This window comes from Sus scrofa, chromosome 2, assembly GCF_054392235.1.
Source record: "Sus scrofa isolate SSC_HxYL_T2T_F1_AM1 chromosome 2, Sscrofa_HxYL_maternal_Yorkshire_Landrace_v2.0, whole genome shotgun sequence".
NCBI classification, from domain to species: domain Eukaryota; kingdom Metazoa; phylum Chordata; class Mammalia; order Artiodactyla; family Suidae; genus Sus; species Sus scrofa.
Window position 1 is genome coordinate 6,288,172 of NC_139384.1, and position 18,044 is coordinate 6,306,215.

At 53.6% G+C, this 18,044-nt stretch overlaps 1 protein-coding gene across 8 annotated transcripts; it reads right to left on the reverse strand.

Annotated features, from left to right (window-relative positions):
* On the reverse strand, positions 1 to 14,588 carry SF3B2 (splicing factor 3b subunit 2). 8 transcript variants are annotated; one of them, XM_085010686.1, is made up of 22 exons: positions 14,430 to 14,588; positions 14,220 to 14,266; positions 13,841 to 13,918; positions 12,515 to 12,763; positions 12,269 to 12,316; positions 11,206 to 11,323; positions 10,466 to 10,563; positions 10,017 to 10,113; positions 9,762 to 9,853; positions 9,204 to 9,419; positions 8,943 to 9,080; positions 8,674 to 8,754; positions 8,279 to 8,506; positions 7,059 to 7,208; positions 6,306 to 6,395; positions 6,083 to 6,190; positions 4,297 to 4,404; positions 3,900 to 4,042; positions 3,707 to 3,808; positions 882 to 981; positions 591 to 776; positions 1 to 252 (listed from the first exon to the last, which is right to left on the reverse strand). In XM_085010686.1, exons 1-22 carry the CDS (start codon positions 14,560 to 14,562, stop codon positions 181 to 183), a joined length of 2,682 nt encoding a protein of 893 aa, XP_084866812.1. In that variant the 5' UTR covers positions 14,563 to 14,588; the 3' UTR covers positions 1 to 180. The 8 variants fall into 8 exon arrangements, with proteins under 8 accessions (XP_084866812.1, XP_020938472.1, XP_084866810.1 ...); XM_021082813.2 differs by having other exon boundaries at positions 10,466 to 10,566; XM_085010684.1 differs by having other exon boundaries at positions 12,269 to 12,319.
* Positions 14,589 to 18,044: the final 3,456 nt, after the last annotated feature.

Genomic DNA, 18,044 nt, shown 5'->3' on the forward strand with positions numbered 1-18,044 from the left:
TTAAATGTTCATCTCTTTCCTTGGGAAACAGCTTTATTTACAAAACAGGTCTAAAATAAGAACATGAACCTGAAAGGACAAGCCCTGGGGAGTAACAGGAGAGCTGGCTCTTGGGTATCCATGTGCGAAGCCCAGGTGTCCGGCAAAGGGCCTAAAGGAGGGCCGGGCGTGTGAGGGGACCTAAAATTTGAACTCCTTATATTTCTTGCTGCCCCCACGGCTGTCCTGGGGCTGAGCTTTCCGTTTCTTTTGCTGTAGGAGAGAAAGAGGAACAGGTTACAACAGGTTAAACAACCTGCTGCTCCCCAAACAAGGGTGCCCGACACAAGCACACAGGTCTGCAGAAAAAGCACTGCGACTGGATGCTCAAACCCGAGTGAGTCCCTCTCCCTCCCTGCACCTCAGCTGCATCTTCCTTCAAGAGGGTGGCCCGAGGGAGGATCTCCAAGGTTTCCAGCATCTGGGAAGCTCAGGGCAGCAGGCAGTGTGTCCTCTCGCTCCCTCACCACTAGAGGACACCACTGCGCTGACAAAGGAGGCCCTGCTCCCTGGCGCTCCCATAGCCAGCCTCCCGGGGAGTGAGCGCCCACCTTCTGCTTGGCAGCATGCTCAGCCACCATGTCGCTGAAGTCCTCTTTCTCCACTTGGGCCTGCTGCTCCCGCACGTGCTCCTCATACTTCTGGGTCATGGCCATGGGATCCAGCTCCAACTCTTCGGGTGCCAGGGCCACTTCCACACCTTGCAGCTCGGGGGCTGGGCCCTTCCGGCTCATAACCTGGAAAAGGAATCAGAGCCCTGTCACCTCCAAAGAGACACTCCAAGAGAAGCCCTCGCTCCCACGCTTTCCGAACCCCCAGAGCAGCGTCCTCTGAGTGCCCACCGTGGACATGTCATAGATGTGGGTCGATCCCATCATGGCCCCTCCAACGGTGGCTGTTCTCTTCTCCGGCAACACAGTGAAGAGCTGCGGTGTCTCACTTCTGCAAAGGACAAAGGCGTCAGGCCCATAAAGGCAGGGAAGACAGGGTCTCCAGAAGGGAAAACAAAAGGAACACAGGCAGCACCCCCACCGAGCTCCTGGAGAAAATCCAAGACACCCAGGGAACAATGGTGCCCACGCTGCCTCTACAGGTCCCAAAGACCCATGAGAGTGAAAAGTGCCACCTATTTCAAGCATCCTACTTGAGGAGTTCCCCAGCGGCCTCGTGGGGTGAGGAGCCGACGTTGTCACTGCTGTGGTGCAGGTTCAATCCCTGGCCTGGGAACTCTGGAAACTTCTGCATAACCAAAAGTGCAGCCAAAGAAAAAAGAAAAGAAAAATTCTACTTGAATGCAAAAACAAATCTAATATCAACCCAGACCATGGGTTCTTCCCTACCTCGCCCAGGAAGAAGTGAAAATTTATTTCCACAAAGCAGCCAGACAGACACCGAGAAAGAGAATTCAGATCCTGTCGCTCCTTTGTTCCAGACCCCCTCAGGCTTCCAATCACTGTCTGAATAAACCCACTTTACCCGGGTCTAAGGGCGTCAGACTTGGTCCCCTACTTAATCCCCGCTCGCTACATTCCAGCCACAGGACCCGTCGTCCTTTTTCTTGCTTGAATATGCATAACTTGAGACTTCTGTTTCCAGACAAGAAGTAACAGGGATCAGATTTACCCTCCCACCTGAAACAGTCAAAAAATGGGCGAAATAGATGAAACAGTGGTTTTCACGTCATTGGACGTGAAACAACAAAGGACCGTGATTCCTGAGATGCAGGAAACACGCGAGGCGATTCCTTCCACTGCGCACCTACTGCACCGAGTGTCCAGGCCACAGACGGAGGCGGGGGAACTGCTACAGAGCCCAGAGGACACCAGGAGTTGAAGGGATGAAGCTGAAAATGCAGGGAGACTAAGGCGATCAGAGATCCCAGGACAGAGAACTGGAGAAGAGGAATCCCCCAAGCTCTCGGGGGAGGTCCGCACGGGGGGAGCTACCAAGGCAGGGAAAGAACCACCACCGGAAGGACGAGTGGCAACAGACACGCCTGCTGCTCCCTTGGGACTGGGGACAGGGCCGAGCCCCACCAGCCGGACTGGAAAACCTCCTATTAACAGGAAACTGGGTAGAGTACAGGGTCTTAAGCCTCAGCTGGGGAGCGACTGAGCACTGCCTCGGTGCTGCCTGGTGAGCCTAGAGATCAAGACTATTTCCGAGAACCTTCACGACAACGCCGAACAAACGCTAGACACCATCCATGCTTCGCTACAGAAGTATGCTGGACCCAACAAGGTCCACTTCACAAAGTCGCAGGTCCCTCGAGAATGACCTGGAGTTCTCCGGTGGCTCAGTGGGTTAAGGATCTGGCATTGTCACTGCTGTGACTCAGGTCACTGCTGTGGCACGAGCTCGATCCCCGACCCCGGGAATCTCCACATGCAGCAGCCAAAAAAAGAAAAGAGCAGAAAAAAATATTTGCCAACGTGAAGACACAGGAATAGAAAATTTCTAAAATGAAACACAAGGAGAAAAAAGAAAAAATTTAAGTGAACAGAGCATCAGTGAGAAGCAACACGATAGACAACTTCAAGAAATCTAATGGATATATACCTGGAATTCCCAAAGAAGAGGTCAAAGAGAAGGAAACAGAAAAAAGTATTTGGAGACGTTAATGGCCAGAATTTTCCCAAAATTAATAAAAACTATACATGCACAGATTCAAGATGCTTAACAAACTGCAAGCAAAGAAACATGAAGAAAACTACACCAACACCCTGCATCACCCCACACATCATACCCTGTTCCAAACAGTGGCAAGAGCAGATCTTAAAGGCAGCCAGTGAAAACTGACACGAATGCACAGAGGAACAAAGGAAAGTGACGGGACGAGTTTCCCGAAAGAACAACGCAAGAGGAGTTCCCAAGCGGGAACTCCTCCTGCTGGGGCAAGCAGGTTCAGGATCCAGCACAGGTCACAGCTGCAGCTCGGATTCAATCCCTGGCCTGGGAACTGCCATGTGCCTCGGATGCAGCCATTAAAAGAAAAGGGGGAAAAAAAGATGCAAGAAAGATGACACTGGAGTGACATCTTTAAAGTAATGAAAGAAAAAAACACAGTCATCCTAGAAATCTCTATCTTTCAAAAACAAACGCCACTACATGGTTATTATTTTTGTTTGTCTTGGGTTTTTTTTGGGGGGGGAGGGGAGTAGAAAAGCTTTATTGCTTTGCCAGGCAAACGGAGGCCACAGTGGACTAATGCCCTCAAAACAGTGTCACTGTTAGTTTTGTTTAAAGGGCACAATTATCTATTAGAGAATTTTAAGTTGCAAACTACCCTTCCCAGGCTTCTTTCATTCCCACCTACAATCCCTTCTGACCCAGATCATTCTACTGCTGGCTTCTTCCCACCCTCCAGCTCTCAGCCCAAACACCCGCTCCTCGGTGGCTTCCCGAAGGCCGTCCCACCACCCAAATCCCTCTACATCCCATTGCCCAGTTTCCTCTGCTACCCGTCCTGTCCACGCCTGAAATTATCTTGTCCTCTGATGGCTTGCTGACCTCACCCCAGTACCTAGAGCAGCGCCTGGCCTGGCACAGAGCTGAGTGTTCGCTAATGGGTCAAAGGGGCAGGCGAGGACAACAAACGTCAGCCCGTCCACGCAGAGGCTGAAGGGAACGGCAACTCTCCCCGCTCGGCCCTGCCTGGTTCCCTCACCCGTCCATCGCCTCCTCAATCTTCTTCTTCCTCAGCTCAATGAGTTCAGGGGTCTCCATTCCTGCCGGCACGGACGAGAAGCCTCCGGGAGTGATGAGGCCGCTGTGAAGAGAGGAACGGGCCCTGGAGTCGAGACGAGGCCCCCCCAGACAGGCAGAGCCCTTCCGAGCGGCCTTCTCTCCGCCTCCCCCACCTGTCTGCAGGGGTGATGAAGCCTGTCTCATCCGGCTTGTCTTCATCGCTCTCCTCCTCTTCCTCTTCTTCTGAAGATTCTTCATCCGACGGCTCCAGCTCCCCCCAAGGGGTCCGATCAATCTCCTCTTCCTCAGTCTTGGTCTGAAAGACATCACTCACTCATCCGACAGATGTTCACAACATGCCCGGGATGTGCCGAGCGGCTGTAAACTCAAGGGGTGTAAGAGGAAACGGAAGATAATTGCTACCCGCAGAGAGCTCGGCTTCTAGTGGGAAGCCTGCAGGTGCTTTCTCAGGCTTCAGGACACCACCTCTCTGATAATGAAGCTATAAACCAACTATCTCTGAACTCCGTGACCTTACGTAAGACCAAGCTTGCCAGCCACAGCCCATACCTGAAATTCAGCAGCATTGGTTCCAAACACATCCCCATAGAGGGGTTTCCCGGTCTCATCGACTGGGGGTTTGCCCCAGCCACCAGCATGGTACCCGAAGGAACAGCTCTGCAAGACAGGAAATGCAAATCAGTTCCACTCCTGTGCTCCACGGGAACACTCACGCTCTGGGGGAAAGTCACGCTCCAAAGCACAGAACTAACACTTGGGAACTCCAGCTTCATTTCAGAGAAGAAGCAAACGTCACAGAGCATTACAAAGCAAGAGTGCTAAGCGACAAAAATCTGGAGGTAACAGGATACGGAGATGGGAAGCAGAAAGCCTGCTAGTAACTTCAGCCTTCAGGGTGGAGTTCATGCTGCCTAAAACTGAAACATGTACTTTGCAAGACACGACTCCAACTTCTTACTGATGTTCCTAATGTTGGCAAGCTTTCAGAATCTAGTTCTCTAAAGTGACAGAATTTTTTTTTTAAGGGCTTGTGCCATGTGGAAGTTCCCAGGCTAGGGATCGAATCTGAGCTGCAGCTGCCGGCCTATGCCACAGCCACAGCAACGCCAGATCCGAGCCATGTCTGTGACCTACACCGTAGCTGGTGGCAACACCAGATCCTTAACCCACTTGAGTGAAGCCAGGGATCAAACCCAGGTCTTCATGGCTATTGGTCGGGTTCATTACCATTGAGCCACAACAGGAACTCAAAGTAACAGAAATTTTTATCTGAAATTTAACAATCACTTCTTTCCCATTTTAATGACTGTTGTCTGTGAAATTTTTTATTGCTTTTTATTTAAAAACAAACTTAGGAGTTCCCTCTGTGGTGCAATGGGGTAAGAATCTGGCTGCAACTGCTCAGGTCACTATAGAGGCTAGGGTTTGATTCCCACCCTGGCACAGCGGGTTAAAAGATCCAGTTTTTCTTTCTTTTTTTTGGTCTTTTTGCTATTTCTTTGGGCCACTCCCGCGGCACATGGAGGTTCCCAGGCTAGGGGTCGAATCAGAGCTGTAGCTGCCAGCCTACACCAGAGCCACAGCAATGCGGGATCCAAGCCGCGTCTTTGACCTACACCACAGCTCACGGCAACGCCAGATCCCCAACCCACTGAGCAAGGGTAGGGACCGAACCCGCAACCTCATGGCTCCTAGTCGGATTTGTTAACCACTGAGCCATGACGGGAACTCCAGATCCAGTTTTTCTGCAGCTGTGGAGTAGGGCACAGCTGCGGCTCAGATTCAATCTCTGGCCCCAGAACTTCCATATGCCATGGGTGCAGCCATAAAAAAAGAAAAAAAGGTAAAAAATAAAAATAATTTGCAACAAAATAGATTACTATTTTTAATGAAAAAAAGAAAGAAAACAGCATGAAGTTCATTCTCTAAAGGTTTTTTAAGTTTTGACTATTTCTCCAATGGTATTACCTCAATACAGAGATTTCTGAAGAAAAGAAATTAAAAAAAATAAAAATAAGTTTAATGCCACTCTTAAAATTCTATCTGTCCATCCATGTACACATCAGAGAGAGATATCTGAAAATACATTCACCAGATATTAAACCTGGTTATTTCTGAGTGGTGAAATGTGAGCAATATGTGTTTTCATCTTTGTTCTCAATTCTGACTGACCATTTTATGACACACGTCTCGTGGTTTTCTTAAAACAAAAACCATACTCCTTTAATTTGAAAAAAAGCCAAAAGACACACAGTAGAAGAAAAGAAAAAAAATCCTCCTCTAGTTAAAGAGCCAGCTCCTCCCTTAGAAGAAGGACAGAAAGGAAAGCTCTCACCTCGGGGATGGGCGAGTTCAGCCCCGGGATCTTCAGGTTGGGGTACGACGGGGGCGGCCCGTAGCGCTGCATGGCGATCAGCCACGGGGGAGGGACCTTGTGTGCGTTCTGCAGGACGAGAGAGGACGGGCTCCCACCTGCCCGACCCGAGCCCTTGGCTCCCCAACCGCCCCCCCATGCCCAACCTCTTCTCTGCTTGCCCAGCCAGGTAACTGGCACTCACTGGTCCTACTGGCATCCCCAAGGAAATCCGCAGCTCATCAGACAGATCGCCTGGCTTCTTCTCCTTCAGCCGTGTCTCAAACTCCTTCCCCTGAGGAAAAAGCAGAGCATGCCGTGCCGTGGGCTCCAGACACACACTGGGAGGTTACCTGCCAGGGGGCGGGAGAACAGAGGTCCCAATCCACAGCAGACAGAGTCCCTCGGAGGACTACCTAGTTCCCAGGGTTCTCGTCACCTCTGCCCCCGGCCGCGCCGGGGGTGGGGAATGATAAAAGCCAGGAAGTGGAGGGGGCAGGCACTCCCGCTGTGAGCGCACAGCCACTTCTAAGGACAGGCTTTCTCATCTCCCGGGTGGGGGCTTGGAGAAGACCGTCTCCAAGGGCCTTCGGCCTCAAAAATCCCACGACACCGCGCTGACTAACATCTCAAGGGCCAGAACAAAAAAACCAAAACAAGACAATTTTCTCCTGCCCCCAAGAGGGAATGTTTCCTAAAGCATCTGCCCTCGGCCCGTTTCTAAACTACCCACATACACGACTGCTGCCTCGAAGATGCGATCCGCATCCCTCCTCCAGAAAAGCACCCCTCGCTGCAAATGCCACCCCATCCAAGGGGAGCTAGTGGACAACCCGGAGCCTGAGGCGAGAGGGCCACCGGCCCCACCTCCAGCTTCCAAAGCCCCTGGGACCCGGCGTTCCGGGGTGGTGACCCAAGGCAGAGCCCTGCCCCCGCCCTCCCCGCCCCCGCCGCCGACCTCGTAGTACAGGTCCCCGTGGATGGTCAGCTTGGGCTTGGTCTGCCACTTGAAGAAGGCGTCGTGCAGCTTCTGGTAGTCGATGTCGATCTTGCCCATCTTGGGCCGGACCTTCTCTCGCATCTTGGACTTCATGGTCTTCTGCTCCTCCTGCGGGGATGGCACGGGGTACGGGAAAGGCCCTCAAAGTCCAACTCTGGCCAGATCTGGCCTCCCGCTCCCAAAAGAGATGGGGGAAACCTCATCCGTCTTAACTCCCAAGTCACCCAAATGCTTCCTGCTCAGTCCAGCCCCTCAAAGTTACACGACCCGTGCAGAACAAAATAGATGCATCATAAGAAATCACAATCAGCTACGTACATCAAATAATTTTTAAGCCATGGGATCAAGGGACTGACTCCTCAGCTCCCTCTGCAGAGACCTGGGTGACTAGGGCCTGACAAGGCACAGTTCTCACCACCTACTTCGGCACTTGCTGCATTTGTACACCACCCACAACTATCACCTATTCAGAGTATTTAATTAAAAACTTTAAACTTGGAGTTCCCATTGTGGCACAATGGTTAACGAATCCAACTAGGAACCATGAGGTTGTGGGTTCCATCCCTGCCCTTGCTCAGTGGGTTAAGGATCCTCCAGTGTTGCCATGAGCTGTAGGTTGCAGACGCGGCTCAGATCCCGCACTGCTGTGGCTCTGGCGTAGGCCAGGGGCTACAGCTCCAGTTAGACCCCTAGCCTGGGAACCTCCATATGCCACGGGAGTGGCCCTAGAAAAGGCAAAAAGACAAAAAAAAAAAAAATTTAAACTTAAGAAATTACTCAACCAGCATACAATTCCAGCCACAAGTGTATCCAGTTCATATAATAAGCAGAGAACCAGACACAGCGAGAAGCAACGTGCAAGGAAAGGAATCACCACGTGCCTCTAGATCAGAGAGCCGGGAAGGGCAGGCATGGACGCGAGGAGCCCGGGGCGAAAAGAGAGCCACACAGAACCGGAAGTGGGGAGCACCGGCCTCAACAGAGGTGAGGTCTGCCTTTCACGTGATGCCCTGCCCCTCCTGCCCGCCCCGCCAGGCGTCATACGCAGCACTGACTTCCAAACTTAAGACTGAATCAGCAGACAACGAACGTGTAGGTGGGTTTGAGGGAAGCCCATTTGGAAGCAGGCTGCTGTCAAGGTCCGCCAGGGCAGACCTGAGCCCCGGCCAGGCCCTCACCTTCTCCTGCAGGGCCTCCCGCATCTCCTGGATGCCTGTGCGTTTGATGAAATCTGGCAGCTCGAAGGGGGGCTTCTCGATGCCTCGTTTGCCCTGCAGGTACTTGCGCTTAAAACACCAGTGGCGGGGCACAGGCACAGAATTCCGCGTGGCCTTGAGGTGAACCAAGAGCTTGGGGTCCTGGGCCGTCACGTCATGCATCTCCACAACATCAGGCCGAGCCACAAGCTGGAGAACGACACGGCAACAGCCCTCTAGAGAGCTGGACCTCGAAGATCGGCAGCCCGCTGGCTTTCCCTTCCTCAAAGGGCCCCCTTCGGAGCCCTCCCCACCCCCCGACCCCCTGGGGCTCCCGGAGCTCCTCTCCCAGGGCCTGGGGAGCTCTCAGCTCTCACCTGCTTGAGTTCAGCCACAGTGAAGCGATTCATTCTGCGCAGCTTCTTCTTGGACAACTTAGGGGCTTCCGGCTTCTTCTCCTAGAACAGAGCAGTCCTCTCTTTTGAGCAGGATTCTTAGGTGTGAATCAGGCCGCCCGGTTTACCCTGAAACTTAAGCCACCAAAGGGCTCCTCCCCTGCGAGAGTTCGCCAAGGTCCCTCGCTGGCGGCACCTCAACCTCCCGGTCCCAAGGTCCCTGCTCCCCGACAGGAGGCCGTGGGCCTCACCTGTTCATCATCGCTGCTGTCATCGTCGCTGTCCTTGTGCTCCTCCTCAAAGCCCTTCTTCTTGGGCACTGCAGAGTTCTCCAGTTTGTCGAGCTTCTCTGGCTCCTTCTCTTTCTCCTTCTTCACGTCATCGGTGAGCTGCCGAGGCAGACAACGTGGAAACCCCAGCCCGGCCCGCCGCCCCCTCCAGTTCCTGAACCAGGCGCCAAGAGATGCCCTCGCACCCTGCCTTGCCCCCTCCCGGTGCGCTGCTCCTTATACCTTGAAAGCCTCAAAGATCCTCTTGAAGAAGATGAAGTTGGGCTCGTAAATTTCAGGCTCTTCGGTCACGTACTCAATTTCAACATCGGCCGCGGGCGAGTCGGAGCCACGGGACCGGCTGGACTCCTTCTCTCGGTCCCCGGAGCTCTCCGACGACAGCCCCCGCACCCGCTGGGGCTTTTTCTTCTTCTTTCGGTTCCGACGCTTCCGGTTTTTCTGCCAAAATGAGGAAAACCAACTGGGTCCAAGAATCCCAGCACCGAGCCGGCCTCCCAGCCCCACGTCTCCTCGCCCATTTTCCCCGAGGGACCAAGAAAAGAGGCCTTGAAGTCACACCACAAAGCCGTGGGCTCCTGAGTAAATGACTGCGCCTCACAGAACCGTGGTTACTTCAACTCTAAAATGCGGGCACGCGTGGGATCAGAACCCAAAGGATGAATGTCAACGGGATGAAAACCAGCAAGAAGATGCTTCGGACAAGGAACTGGCGCAAAACAGCAGCTGCTGTTCAGTGAACGCTCAGAAGTCGCCCCGTCCAGACCCAGGTCCACCGCGTACCTCTTTTTTGGACACGGACACGCTGTCCTCCTCGGTCTCTGACGCCGACGGGCCCAGGGACGAGCGCGTGTCCGTTTCCATCTCCTCCTCGTCTGTGAGGCAGGAAGGGGGCCATCAGTCTCTTCACAGGAACCACCCTTTACCAAGAGCCATTTTCCCTCAGAACCTCCTCAGGAAGGCAGGCGGGAGGCGGCCGTGGCCGGAGCTGCGGCAGGTTCTGTCCCTGCGGCCCTCGGGACACGAGGACACACTCACCCTGCTGAGAGTTCATCTCTTCCTGGCGGCTCTCCTTCAGCTGCAGGATCTTTTCCAAAGCCTGGGGGATCTTGGGGCCCACAGAGGGGTCGTCCATCTGCCAGAGACAACCCGGGCAGAGGGGTGGTGACCGTGCCCGCCTCCCTGGGCCGCGGCTCTACCTCTGCTACCACAAAGGCTGCTGCCGGGTGTTGGGAACAGTGGCCGACACCAGCTGCATCAGGTCACCCTCAGTAACCCTCCGGATGCACCCCGGGACCCAAGCCCCGAAATGTCACCCAGACCCTACTTCCTACCCCATATACCTTTTAAATAAACAGGGCTCCCCCCACCCAATCCCGGCCCCTCAGAAGTCCTCCCACCTGCTCTCAAATCCTTCTTTAAAAATCTGGAAATACTCCCCTCCTAAAACACACTCCGCCCTCTCTATGAAAAACCACCAATCTCACCTCTCTGTTCTCATCTCCAGGGGGTGGTGGGGGACCACGAGGCCGAGGAACAGGGGCCCCCATAGGCAAAACAGTGGGAGTGGGGCCCACCGGGGCAGCTACTGAAAGAAGAAAAAAAAAAAAAAAAAATCTAACGTCAGAAGGGACAAAACACTCCCTGTGCTTTCCTTGCTAAAAAATCAGGGTCATGGTTGGCCTTGGGAGAGGGGTGGCCAGAAGGGAGCCGGGAGGGTTTGTGTACTGCTGGGGGTTTTTTCTTCTGTCCTTCCAGGGCTGCACTCGCGGCATGTGGAGGTTCCCAGGCTAGGAACTGAATCCTAGCTGTAGCCGCTGGCCCCCACCACAGCCACAGCCACGCCGGATCCTCAACTCACTAAGCGAGGCCAGGGATCGAACCCATGTCCTCAAGGATGCTAATCAGATTAGCTTCTGCTAAGCCATGATGGGAACTCCTCTGTACTGGTAGTCTGGATCTTGGTCCAGGTGCAGCTGTGTTCAGTTTGTAGAAATTCACCGATCCCTATCTTTACAACATGTGCACTCTTTTATTTTGGTCTCACCCACAGAGTGCAGAAGTGATCAAACCCACGCCACAGCACTGACCTGAACCACGGCAATGACAGTGCTAGATCTTTAACCTACGAAGCCACACAGGAACTCCCCGTGTCCTCTTTTGATGTGATATACACTGGTCTGAGAATTTTAATCACCTTCCTTGCCCTTCCCTTCCAAGGCCTTACCTCGAGCACCCAGAGGAGGGCGAACACCAATCTGGCCCAAGTCCTGTGGGGGCCGAGGGACTGGGGTGCCCATCTTGGCGATCTCCTGCTGCCGTTCCTGCTCCAGTAACACGGCTGCCTGCGGGAGGGAAGCAGTGGAGACACAGCTCGGGAAATCCTTTGGGCAGGCAGGCCCTGGCAAATGCATCCTTTCAGCCAGATTATACACCCAAGGCGAACAATCAGGAACCACTGGAGTTGTGACACCCTGGCCACGCCCACACTTCTGGGCTATTGATCCGAATGAGGGAGCCCTCTCATCACAAGAGAAAACACCAGGAAATAACACCAAGCAAAACGGGGGGAACTCCTGATTCCTAACAGAGAATTTATTACTTAGTAAACACCGTCTTCTCCTTTTCAACAAAATTTTTCTTCCCCCCAAAATTAAGTATTTCTAAGGAACAGTGATTTCTAATCTTTCTCAAGATCTGGCACAACCTGGGCAAAGATGGTTCAATGTAAATGTTTCCCTATTTGTTGCTATTAAAAGTCATTTTCTAATACTCCAAAATAATCCATCAGGTAACTGGTACAATGCATTTCTAGGACCAAACGTCCTTTCTTTTTAGGGCTGCATCTGCGGCATATGAAAGCTCCCAGGCTAATCAGAGCTGCACCTGCAGGCCTATCCCACAGCCACAGCAACACTGGATCTGAGCCACATCTGTAACCTACACTACAGCTAGCAGCAAAGCTGCATCCTTAACCCACTGAGCAAGGCCAGGGATCGCACCTTTCATGGATACCAGTCAGTTTCTTAACCTGCTGATCCACAGTGGGAACTCCCTGGGTCTAAACATCTTATGTATCATTCCCTAACTTAGGGCCATCATGTTCAACTAAATCTGATACAAACGACTCAATTACCCCCAGAGTCCTCACCTAAATGGTATCACCTAAGACTGACAGGGGTCAGAAAACTTTTCCTGAATGGTACTTCTTATTTCAGACACTACACAATAAAAGTGACAGACAATGGACTGGACCATGGGGTCAAACGTTAGGATGAGGGAGGCATTACCCGCTTCTGCTGCTCCAAAAGCTCATGTTCCTTCAGTGAATGATCCCCCTGCTTAAAAGAGAAAACAAGCTCATTTCAGCACCAAAATCCCACAGGCCAGTCGGCCCCAACTCTGCTCCCAGCCAGGGCCCAAGTTCTAGTCTTTGGTCCAGACCTTCCCAGAAGCCTTAGGCCCCAGGATCCGGCTCCCTCTGAGGCTCCACTTCCCATTCAGGACCCTGATGAGCCCCAGGCTCAGGCTGCTACCTGCTTGGCACGTTCCTCTTGCTGCATCAGCAATGCCGCCTGCTGCTGCGCCAGCTTTAACCGCTCTTCCTCGGACAGTGCCACAGGTTCACCCACTCGGAGAGGAGGAGGGGGCCCCAAGTTTGGAGGGCGGGGTCCAACTGCCATGGGAAACCCAAGGCCAAGGCCAGGTGGAGGTGGTGGGGGTGGTGGAGGAGGCTGTAGAGGGGGGAGTCCCATGGGCGGGGGTGGCATGGGAATCCCAGAGAGCTGTGGGGGAAAAAAATGACCATTAACTGGAGGCACTGATCTACTACAGATACTTGCTGGGGAACTACAATGAGGCAGGTGCTGGGATTCAAAGTCAAACGACACACAGTTCTTGCATTCAAGAAAAAGACTACTCTTGGAGTTCCCATCGTGGCTCAGAGATTAACAAACCCGACTAGCATCCATGAGGACACAGGTTCGATCCCTGGCCTCACTCAGTGGGTTAAGAATTTGGTGTTGCCAGGCGCTGTGGTGTAGGTCAAAGATGTGGCTCGGATCTGGCGTTGCTGTGGCTGTGGTGTAGTTGACAGCTGCAGCTCCAATTTGACCCCTAGCCTGGGAACCTTCATATGCTGCAGGTGTGGCCCTAAAAAGACAGAGAGAGACAGAAAAAACAAACAAACAAACAAACAAAAAAAAACACTCCAGAGCCACATCAAGAAAAGAGAATGCTGGAGTTCACATTGTGGTTTACCAGTTAAAAAACCGATCAATATCCATGAGGACTCGGATTCAATCCCTGGCCTTTCTCAGTGGATAAGGAGTTGGCATTGCTGTAGGTCATAGATTTAGCTCAGATCCAGAGTTGCTGCGGCTGTGGCGTAGGCAGGCAGCTACACCTCCAATTCCACCCCTAGCCTGGGACCTTCCATATGCCACGGGTGTGGCCCTAAAAAAAAAAAGGAAGGAAGGAAATAAAGAAAGAAAAGACAAGAAAAGAAAAGAAAGAAAGGAATCAAATCAGGGAGGAAGCCTTTATTTGTCACTGAATAACATGGGAACAGTGTGCTGGGACAGCAAAAAAAGAGGTTAATTACTTCTACCTGGAGGAGGATGGGACGATCAAATTAGGCTTACAGATATTTAAGTTGAACTTTGAAGGACCTGTAGGATTTGGAGGAGCTGTCACAGCAAAGGAAGCAAAGATGAGGACCAAGGGAGAACTGAAGAGTTCCCAATTCTGTCACCACAGTACCACCCAAACTGCTGGTTGCAACCTCCAAACACACACTCCATATGAGAGGAGGGGCTACTCTGGGCAAAAAGGGATCCTAACAAGTGGGAAGACCGCCCTACCTGGGCTGACATAGGAGGGGGAGCAGCTTTGTCCCCATCTTCACCTCTCAGAACAGGCCGACTCAGGACGATGCCAGTCTGCGAAAGAGAAAGGGCTCCAGGTCAGTCCAAAAGGAGCTAGCTGTTCCGCTAAACAACGTTCGCTCGTGTCCGTTCGACAAAATTTACCCAGGGTCTGTCTGCCAGAGCTCAGACGGGGTTCTGGGGGGGGGACCAGCATGTACAGAAACGATTACAATAAAGACGACGAGAAGAGACAAAAAGAGCAAGACCTCACTCGCTGTACCGAGATACATCAAGAACGAAGAACGAAGCGTGAGGGATCACGAACCGCCTCCTCCAAAAGCTCGGCCTATCCTGACATCCCACCAACACTTACCTGGCGGGTGTAGGTCTGCAGCCTTTCCACCAGCTCCTCGCGACTCCCTGCTGGGCAAAGCACAGGATCAACGGGGTAAGGCAGGCGGAGCAGGCCCAAGTCAAGCCTCCGCCCCCCCCCCAACTCTTCCGCCCCCGGGTCTCCGGGGTAACCAGCTCCGCTTCCCCGCGGGCCTACACTTTCCGGCCCTTGACCACCCGTGCTCCTCACCCTGGATTGGAGCGCCGATCTCCGCTAATTTGGCCTGAAGCTCCTGAGCAGCCCAGGCACCATAATGCCCAGGAGGCGGCGGCGGCGGCAGCTGCAACTCTCCTTTCGGAGGCTCGGGATGCTCGGCCGCCATCTTAGCCGCAGGAAGGCGCGCGACCCACCCGGAAGCTCGGGCCGGCCTCCCGGCCCGCTTCCCGGAACTTCCGGCAGCGCCATACGCCACGTCCGCTCGAGGCTGGTTAGGCGGACCACCCTCTGCGATTCGTCAATGGTCCCTAGGCGGCCTGGCCGCGAAGCCTTCTGGGAGTTGTAGTGCGCAGATCACGGTCTTTGCGGGCTCAACAGGATAGGGCCTCTGGGAGGAGGGTGGTCCGTCGCAGTACCGGGAACGCTGGGGGCCGGAGCCGGGGTGGGACTGTGGGGACCGCTGGTCCGGACCGGAGGATGTGCTTTCTGCGTCTCGCTGACCGCTGCGCAGACCTCCCCGCCTCCGGCCCGACTCCAGCTCAGGCGGGAGAGGCCCAGGCGCAGACGTTCCCGAGGACTCATTCCCCGGGCGGCCGCGCGCTGTGGGCGCCGGGCGGGAGGTTGCAGCCGATGCCTGGGATAAAACAGTGTCTGATTGTCTGCCCGCCCACTCCCGGCCCAGGCTTGGATGAATGGCCTGAAAGGGAATCGGAGCCGGAATGGAGCGGGCCCTCCGGGCTGAGCTCCAACTGCCGACCTGGGGGAAGGGCCACACTAAAGACCCTTTTTCCACCTTCCCGGCTAGCTCAAATGTCATCTCCTAGCTCAAATGTCATCTCCGCTGAGCCATCTCCTGCCGCCTTCCTTTCCTGCTCTGGAGCTTCCATAACACGTCCAAACCTCCGTCATTTGTTTTAAAGTCTTTCTTGCCCCTTATCCGCACTTCCAACCCCAAAGAAATGAGTCTTGGAGTTCCCATTACGCCTCAGCAGGTTACGAACCTGACTAGGATCCCTGAGGATGCGGGTTCGATCCAGGCCTCGCTCAGTGGGTTAAGGATCCAGCGTTGCCATGAGCTGTGGCATAGGTCGCAGAGGCAGCTCAGATCTGGTGTGGCTGTGGCACAGGCCAGCAGCTGCAGCTTCGATCTGACCCCTAGCATGGGAATTTTCATATGCTGCAGGTTCAGCCCTAAAAAGTAAAAAAAAAAAAAAAAAAAAAAAAAAAAAAGGCATGAATCCTTTTTACTGTCTCACAGTACCTGGCGTTAAAGAGGCGCTTAATTGGAGTTCCCTTCATGGCACAGTGGTTGACGAATCCAACCAGGAACCATGAGGTTGCGGCTTTGATCCCTGGCCTTGCTCAGTGGGTTAAGGAGCTGTGGCATAGGTCGCAGACGTGGCTCAGATCCTATGTTGCTGTGGCTCTGGCGTAGGCCAGTGGCTACAGCTCCAATTAGACTGGGAACTTCCATATGCTGCGGGTGTGGCCCTAGAAAAGACCGGAAAAAAAAAAAAAAGAATCGTCTTTATGGCGACAGGATAAACTCAGGCCCTTTTCTTTCCTCATCCCTAGCAGCCTACTGGCGCAGCTGACCCTGCCTGGTGCTCCCCTGCCCCACCAGTGGCCTGTGCCCCTTATGTGTCCGCCTTCACGTCTCCCTGTCCTAACTACTTCCTGCCTTTGCCACTAGCAGTGAGGTCCCTCTCCCATTCTAGCTCTGCTCTCTGACAGCCAGGCTTACCTCGCGCGTGCGAGCGCGCACGCGCGTGTGTGTAGGTCTCATTATCCCCATACCCCTACACTCCTCAGATCTCTCTACCATGCCCTATTTCACCAACCATCCCCAAGAGGAATACCTGGGAGCAGGGAAAAAAGAATGAGACGTCAGGTCCAGGGAAGGTGAGATTTAGGAGAGACAAAGTAAAGGACTGGGCCACGAAGCTTGCTTACATCCTAACCCTGGCTAGGAAATTCTCTTTGCTCCTGCCCGAACCTGGACTCTTCCCTTTTTCATCACTACCACCACCCCAGTCTCCTGACACTCTCAGAAAAGACAAACCCAAAAAGGAAAGAACAGTAGTGCCTTCCTCTCCAGCCTGTCTGCCCAGACAGAACCATTCCTGACCCAAAGGAAGTGTCCTCCTGGTCCCTTTAACTGGAAAGCCACTGCAGGTCATCTGAAGCCAGGGGCCTCCACGGCACAGGTTATGTGCTAAGGAAGAGGCTGGGGGTCTCAGAGGCAGGATGAACTAAGGGCTAATGGCTGAGGATGCAAAGTAACCAGGGCCAGAAAGGGACAGGCCAAGTGGGGCCTCATTTTACCATAAGAGCCCTAGGACCCAGACAGGATAGGACCCCCCCACACCCCCAGTTGTGCAGAAGGGAAGACTGAGGGACAGAGAGAAACTGACATGCCCGAGGGGCTAGACTGGGACCACGAGCAGTTCTCTGGACTCTGAGGGTCCCCAACCCTTCTCTGCCTTAACAAAAACACTCTCATGATACCCACCTGTGTGGGTCTGGAATGGAATCCACCCCAGCTTTGGGTGGCTACCCCAGCTCCAGGATGCTTGCCATACCAGGCCAAGAAGGCGGGATAAAGCAGGGGTTCATGAGAACCACATAAGTAAATGTGCAGCTCTCGGGGCCTGGTATGACTTTGGGAGGTGCGGCTGCTTGGCTTCCAGGTGGTTGGAGCTAAGTGCTAAGAAGGCAATAGAGGAGTTCCCGTCGTGGCACAGTGGTTAACGAATCCGACTAGGAACCATAAGGTTGCGGGTTCGGTCCCTGCCCTTGCTCAGTGGGTTAACGATCCGGCGTTGCCGTGAGCTGTGGTGTAGGTTGCAGACGCGGCTCGGATCCTGCGTTGCTGTGGCTCTGGCGTAGGCTGGCAGCTACAGCTCCGATTGGACCCCTAGCCTGGGAACCTCCATATGCCGCGGGAGCGGCCCAAGAAATAGCAAAAAGAAAGAAGAAAAAAAAAGAAGGCAGTAGAACATTCAAGACCCCTCTCACACAAGGTTCAAGCAGCGCCTTCACATTTATCACCTCTGCAGTCTCTGAACAGCTCCAAGAACAGCTCCCCACTGTAGAGCTGGAAGCAACCAGGCCCACGGAGTTGCTTCTTGACTCTGGAACTTAAGTTCAACCAGGGTAGAACCTGAGTTCTCTGACTCCTAGCACAAATGCCCAGGCAAGGGTCCCAGGCCCACTAAAGCTCTGGTCAAGAGTGAATACATTCTTGGAGTTCCCGTCGTGGCTCAGTGGTCGACGAATCCGACTAGGAACCATGAGATTATGGGTTTGATCCCTGGCCTCGCTCAGTGCGTTAAGGATTCGGCATTGCCGTGAGCTGTGGTGTAAGTCGAAGACGCGGCTCGGATCTCACACTGCTGTAGCTCTGGCGTAGGCCAGTGGCTACAGCTCCAATTTGACCCCAAGCCTGGGAACCTCCATATGCCGTGGGATCAGCCCAAGAAATGGCAAAAAGACAAAAAAAAAAAAAAGACTGAATGCATCCCGTCATGGCTCAGTGGTTAACAAACCCAACTAGTATCCATGAGGACTTGGGTTCAATCCCTAGCCTTGCTCAGTGGGTTAAGGATACGGCGTTGCTGTGAACTGTGGTACAGGTCACAGACAGTG

Bases quoted from the DNA above. Each gene is read 5' to 3' on its own strand.
- SF3B2 (XM_005660666.4), bottom strand. From the start codon at position 14,562: ATGGCGGCCGAGCATCCCGAGCCTCCGAAAGGAGAGTTGCAGCTGCCG. The intron at 9,081-9,203 runs GTATAAGGAGCA...CTGCCTCGGCAG, and splicing joins GGATCTTTGAGGCTTTCAAG to CTCACCGATGACGTGAAGAA. The intron at 7,209-8,278 runs GTGAGGGCCTGG...CCATCCCCGCAG, and splicing joins GGGAGGCCCTGCAGGAGAAG to GAGGAGCAGAAGACCATGAA.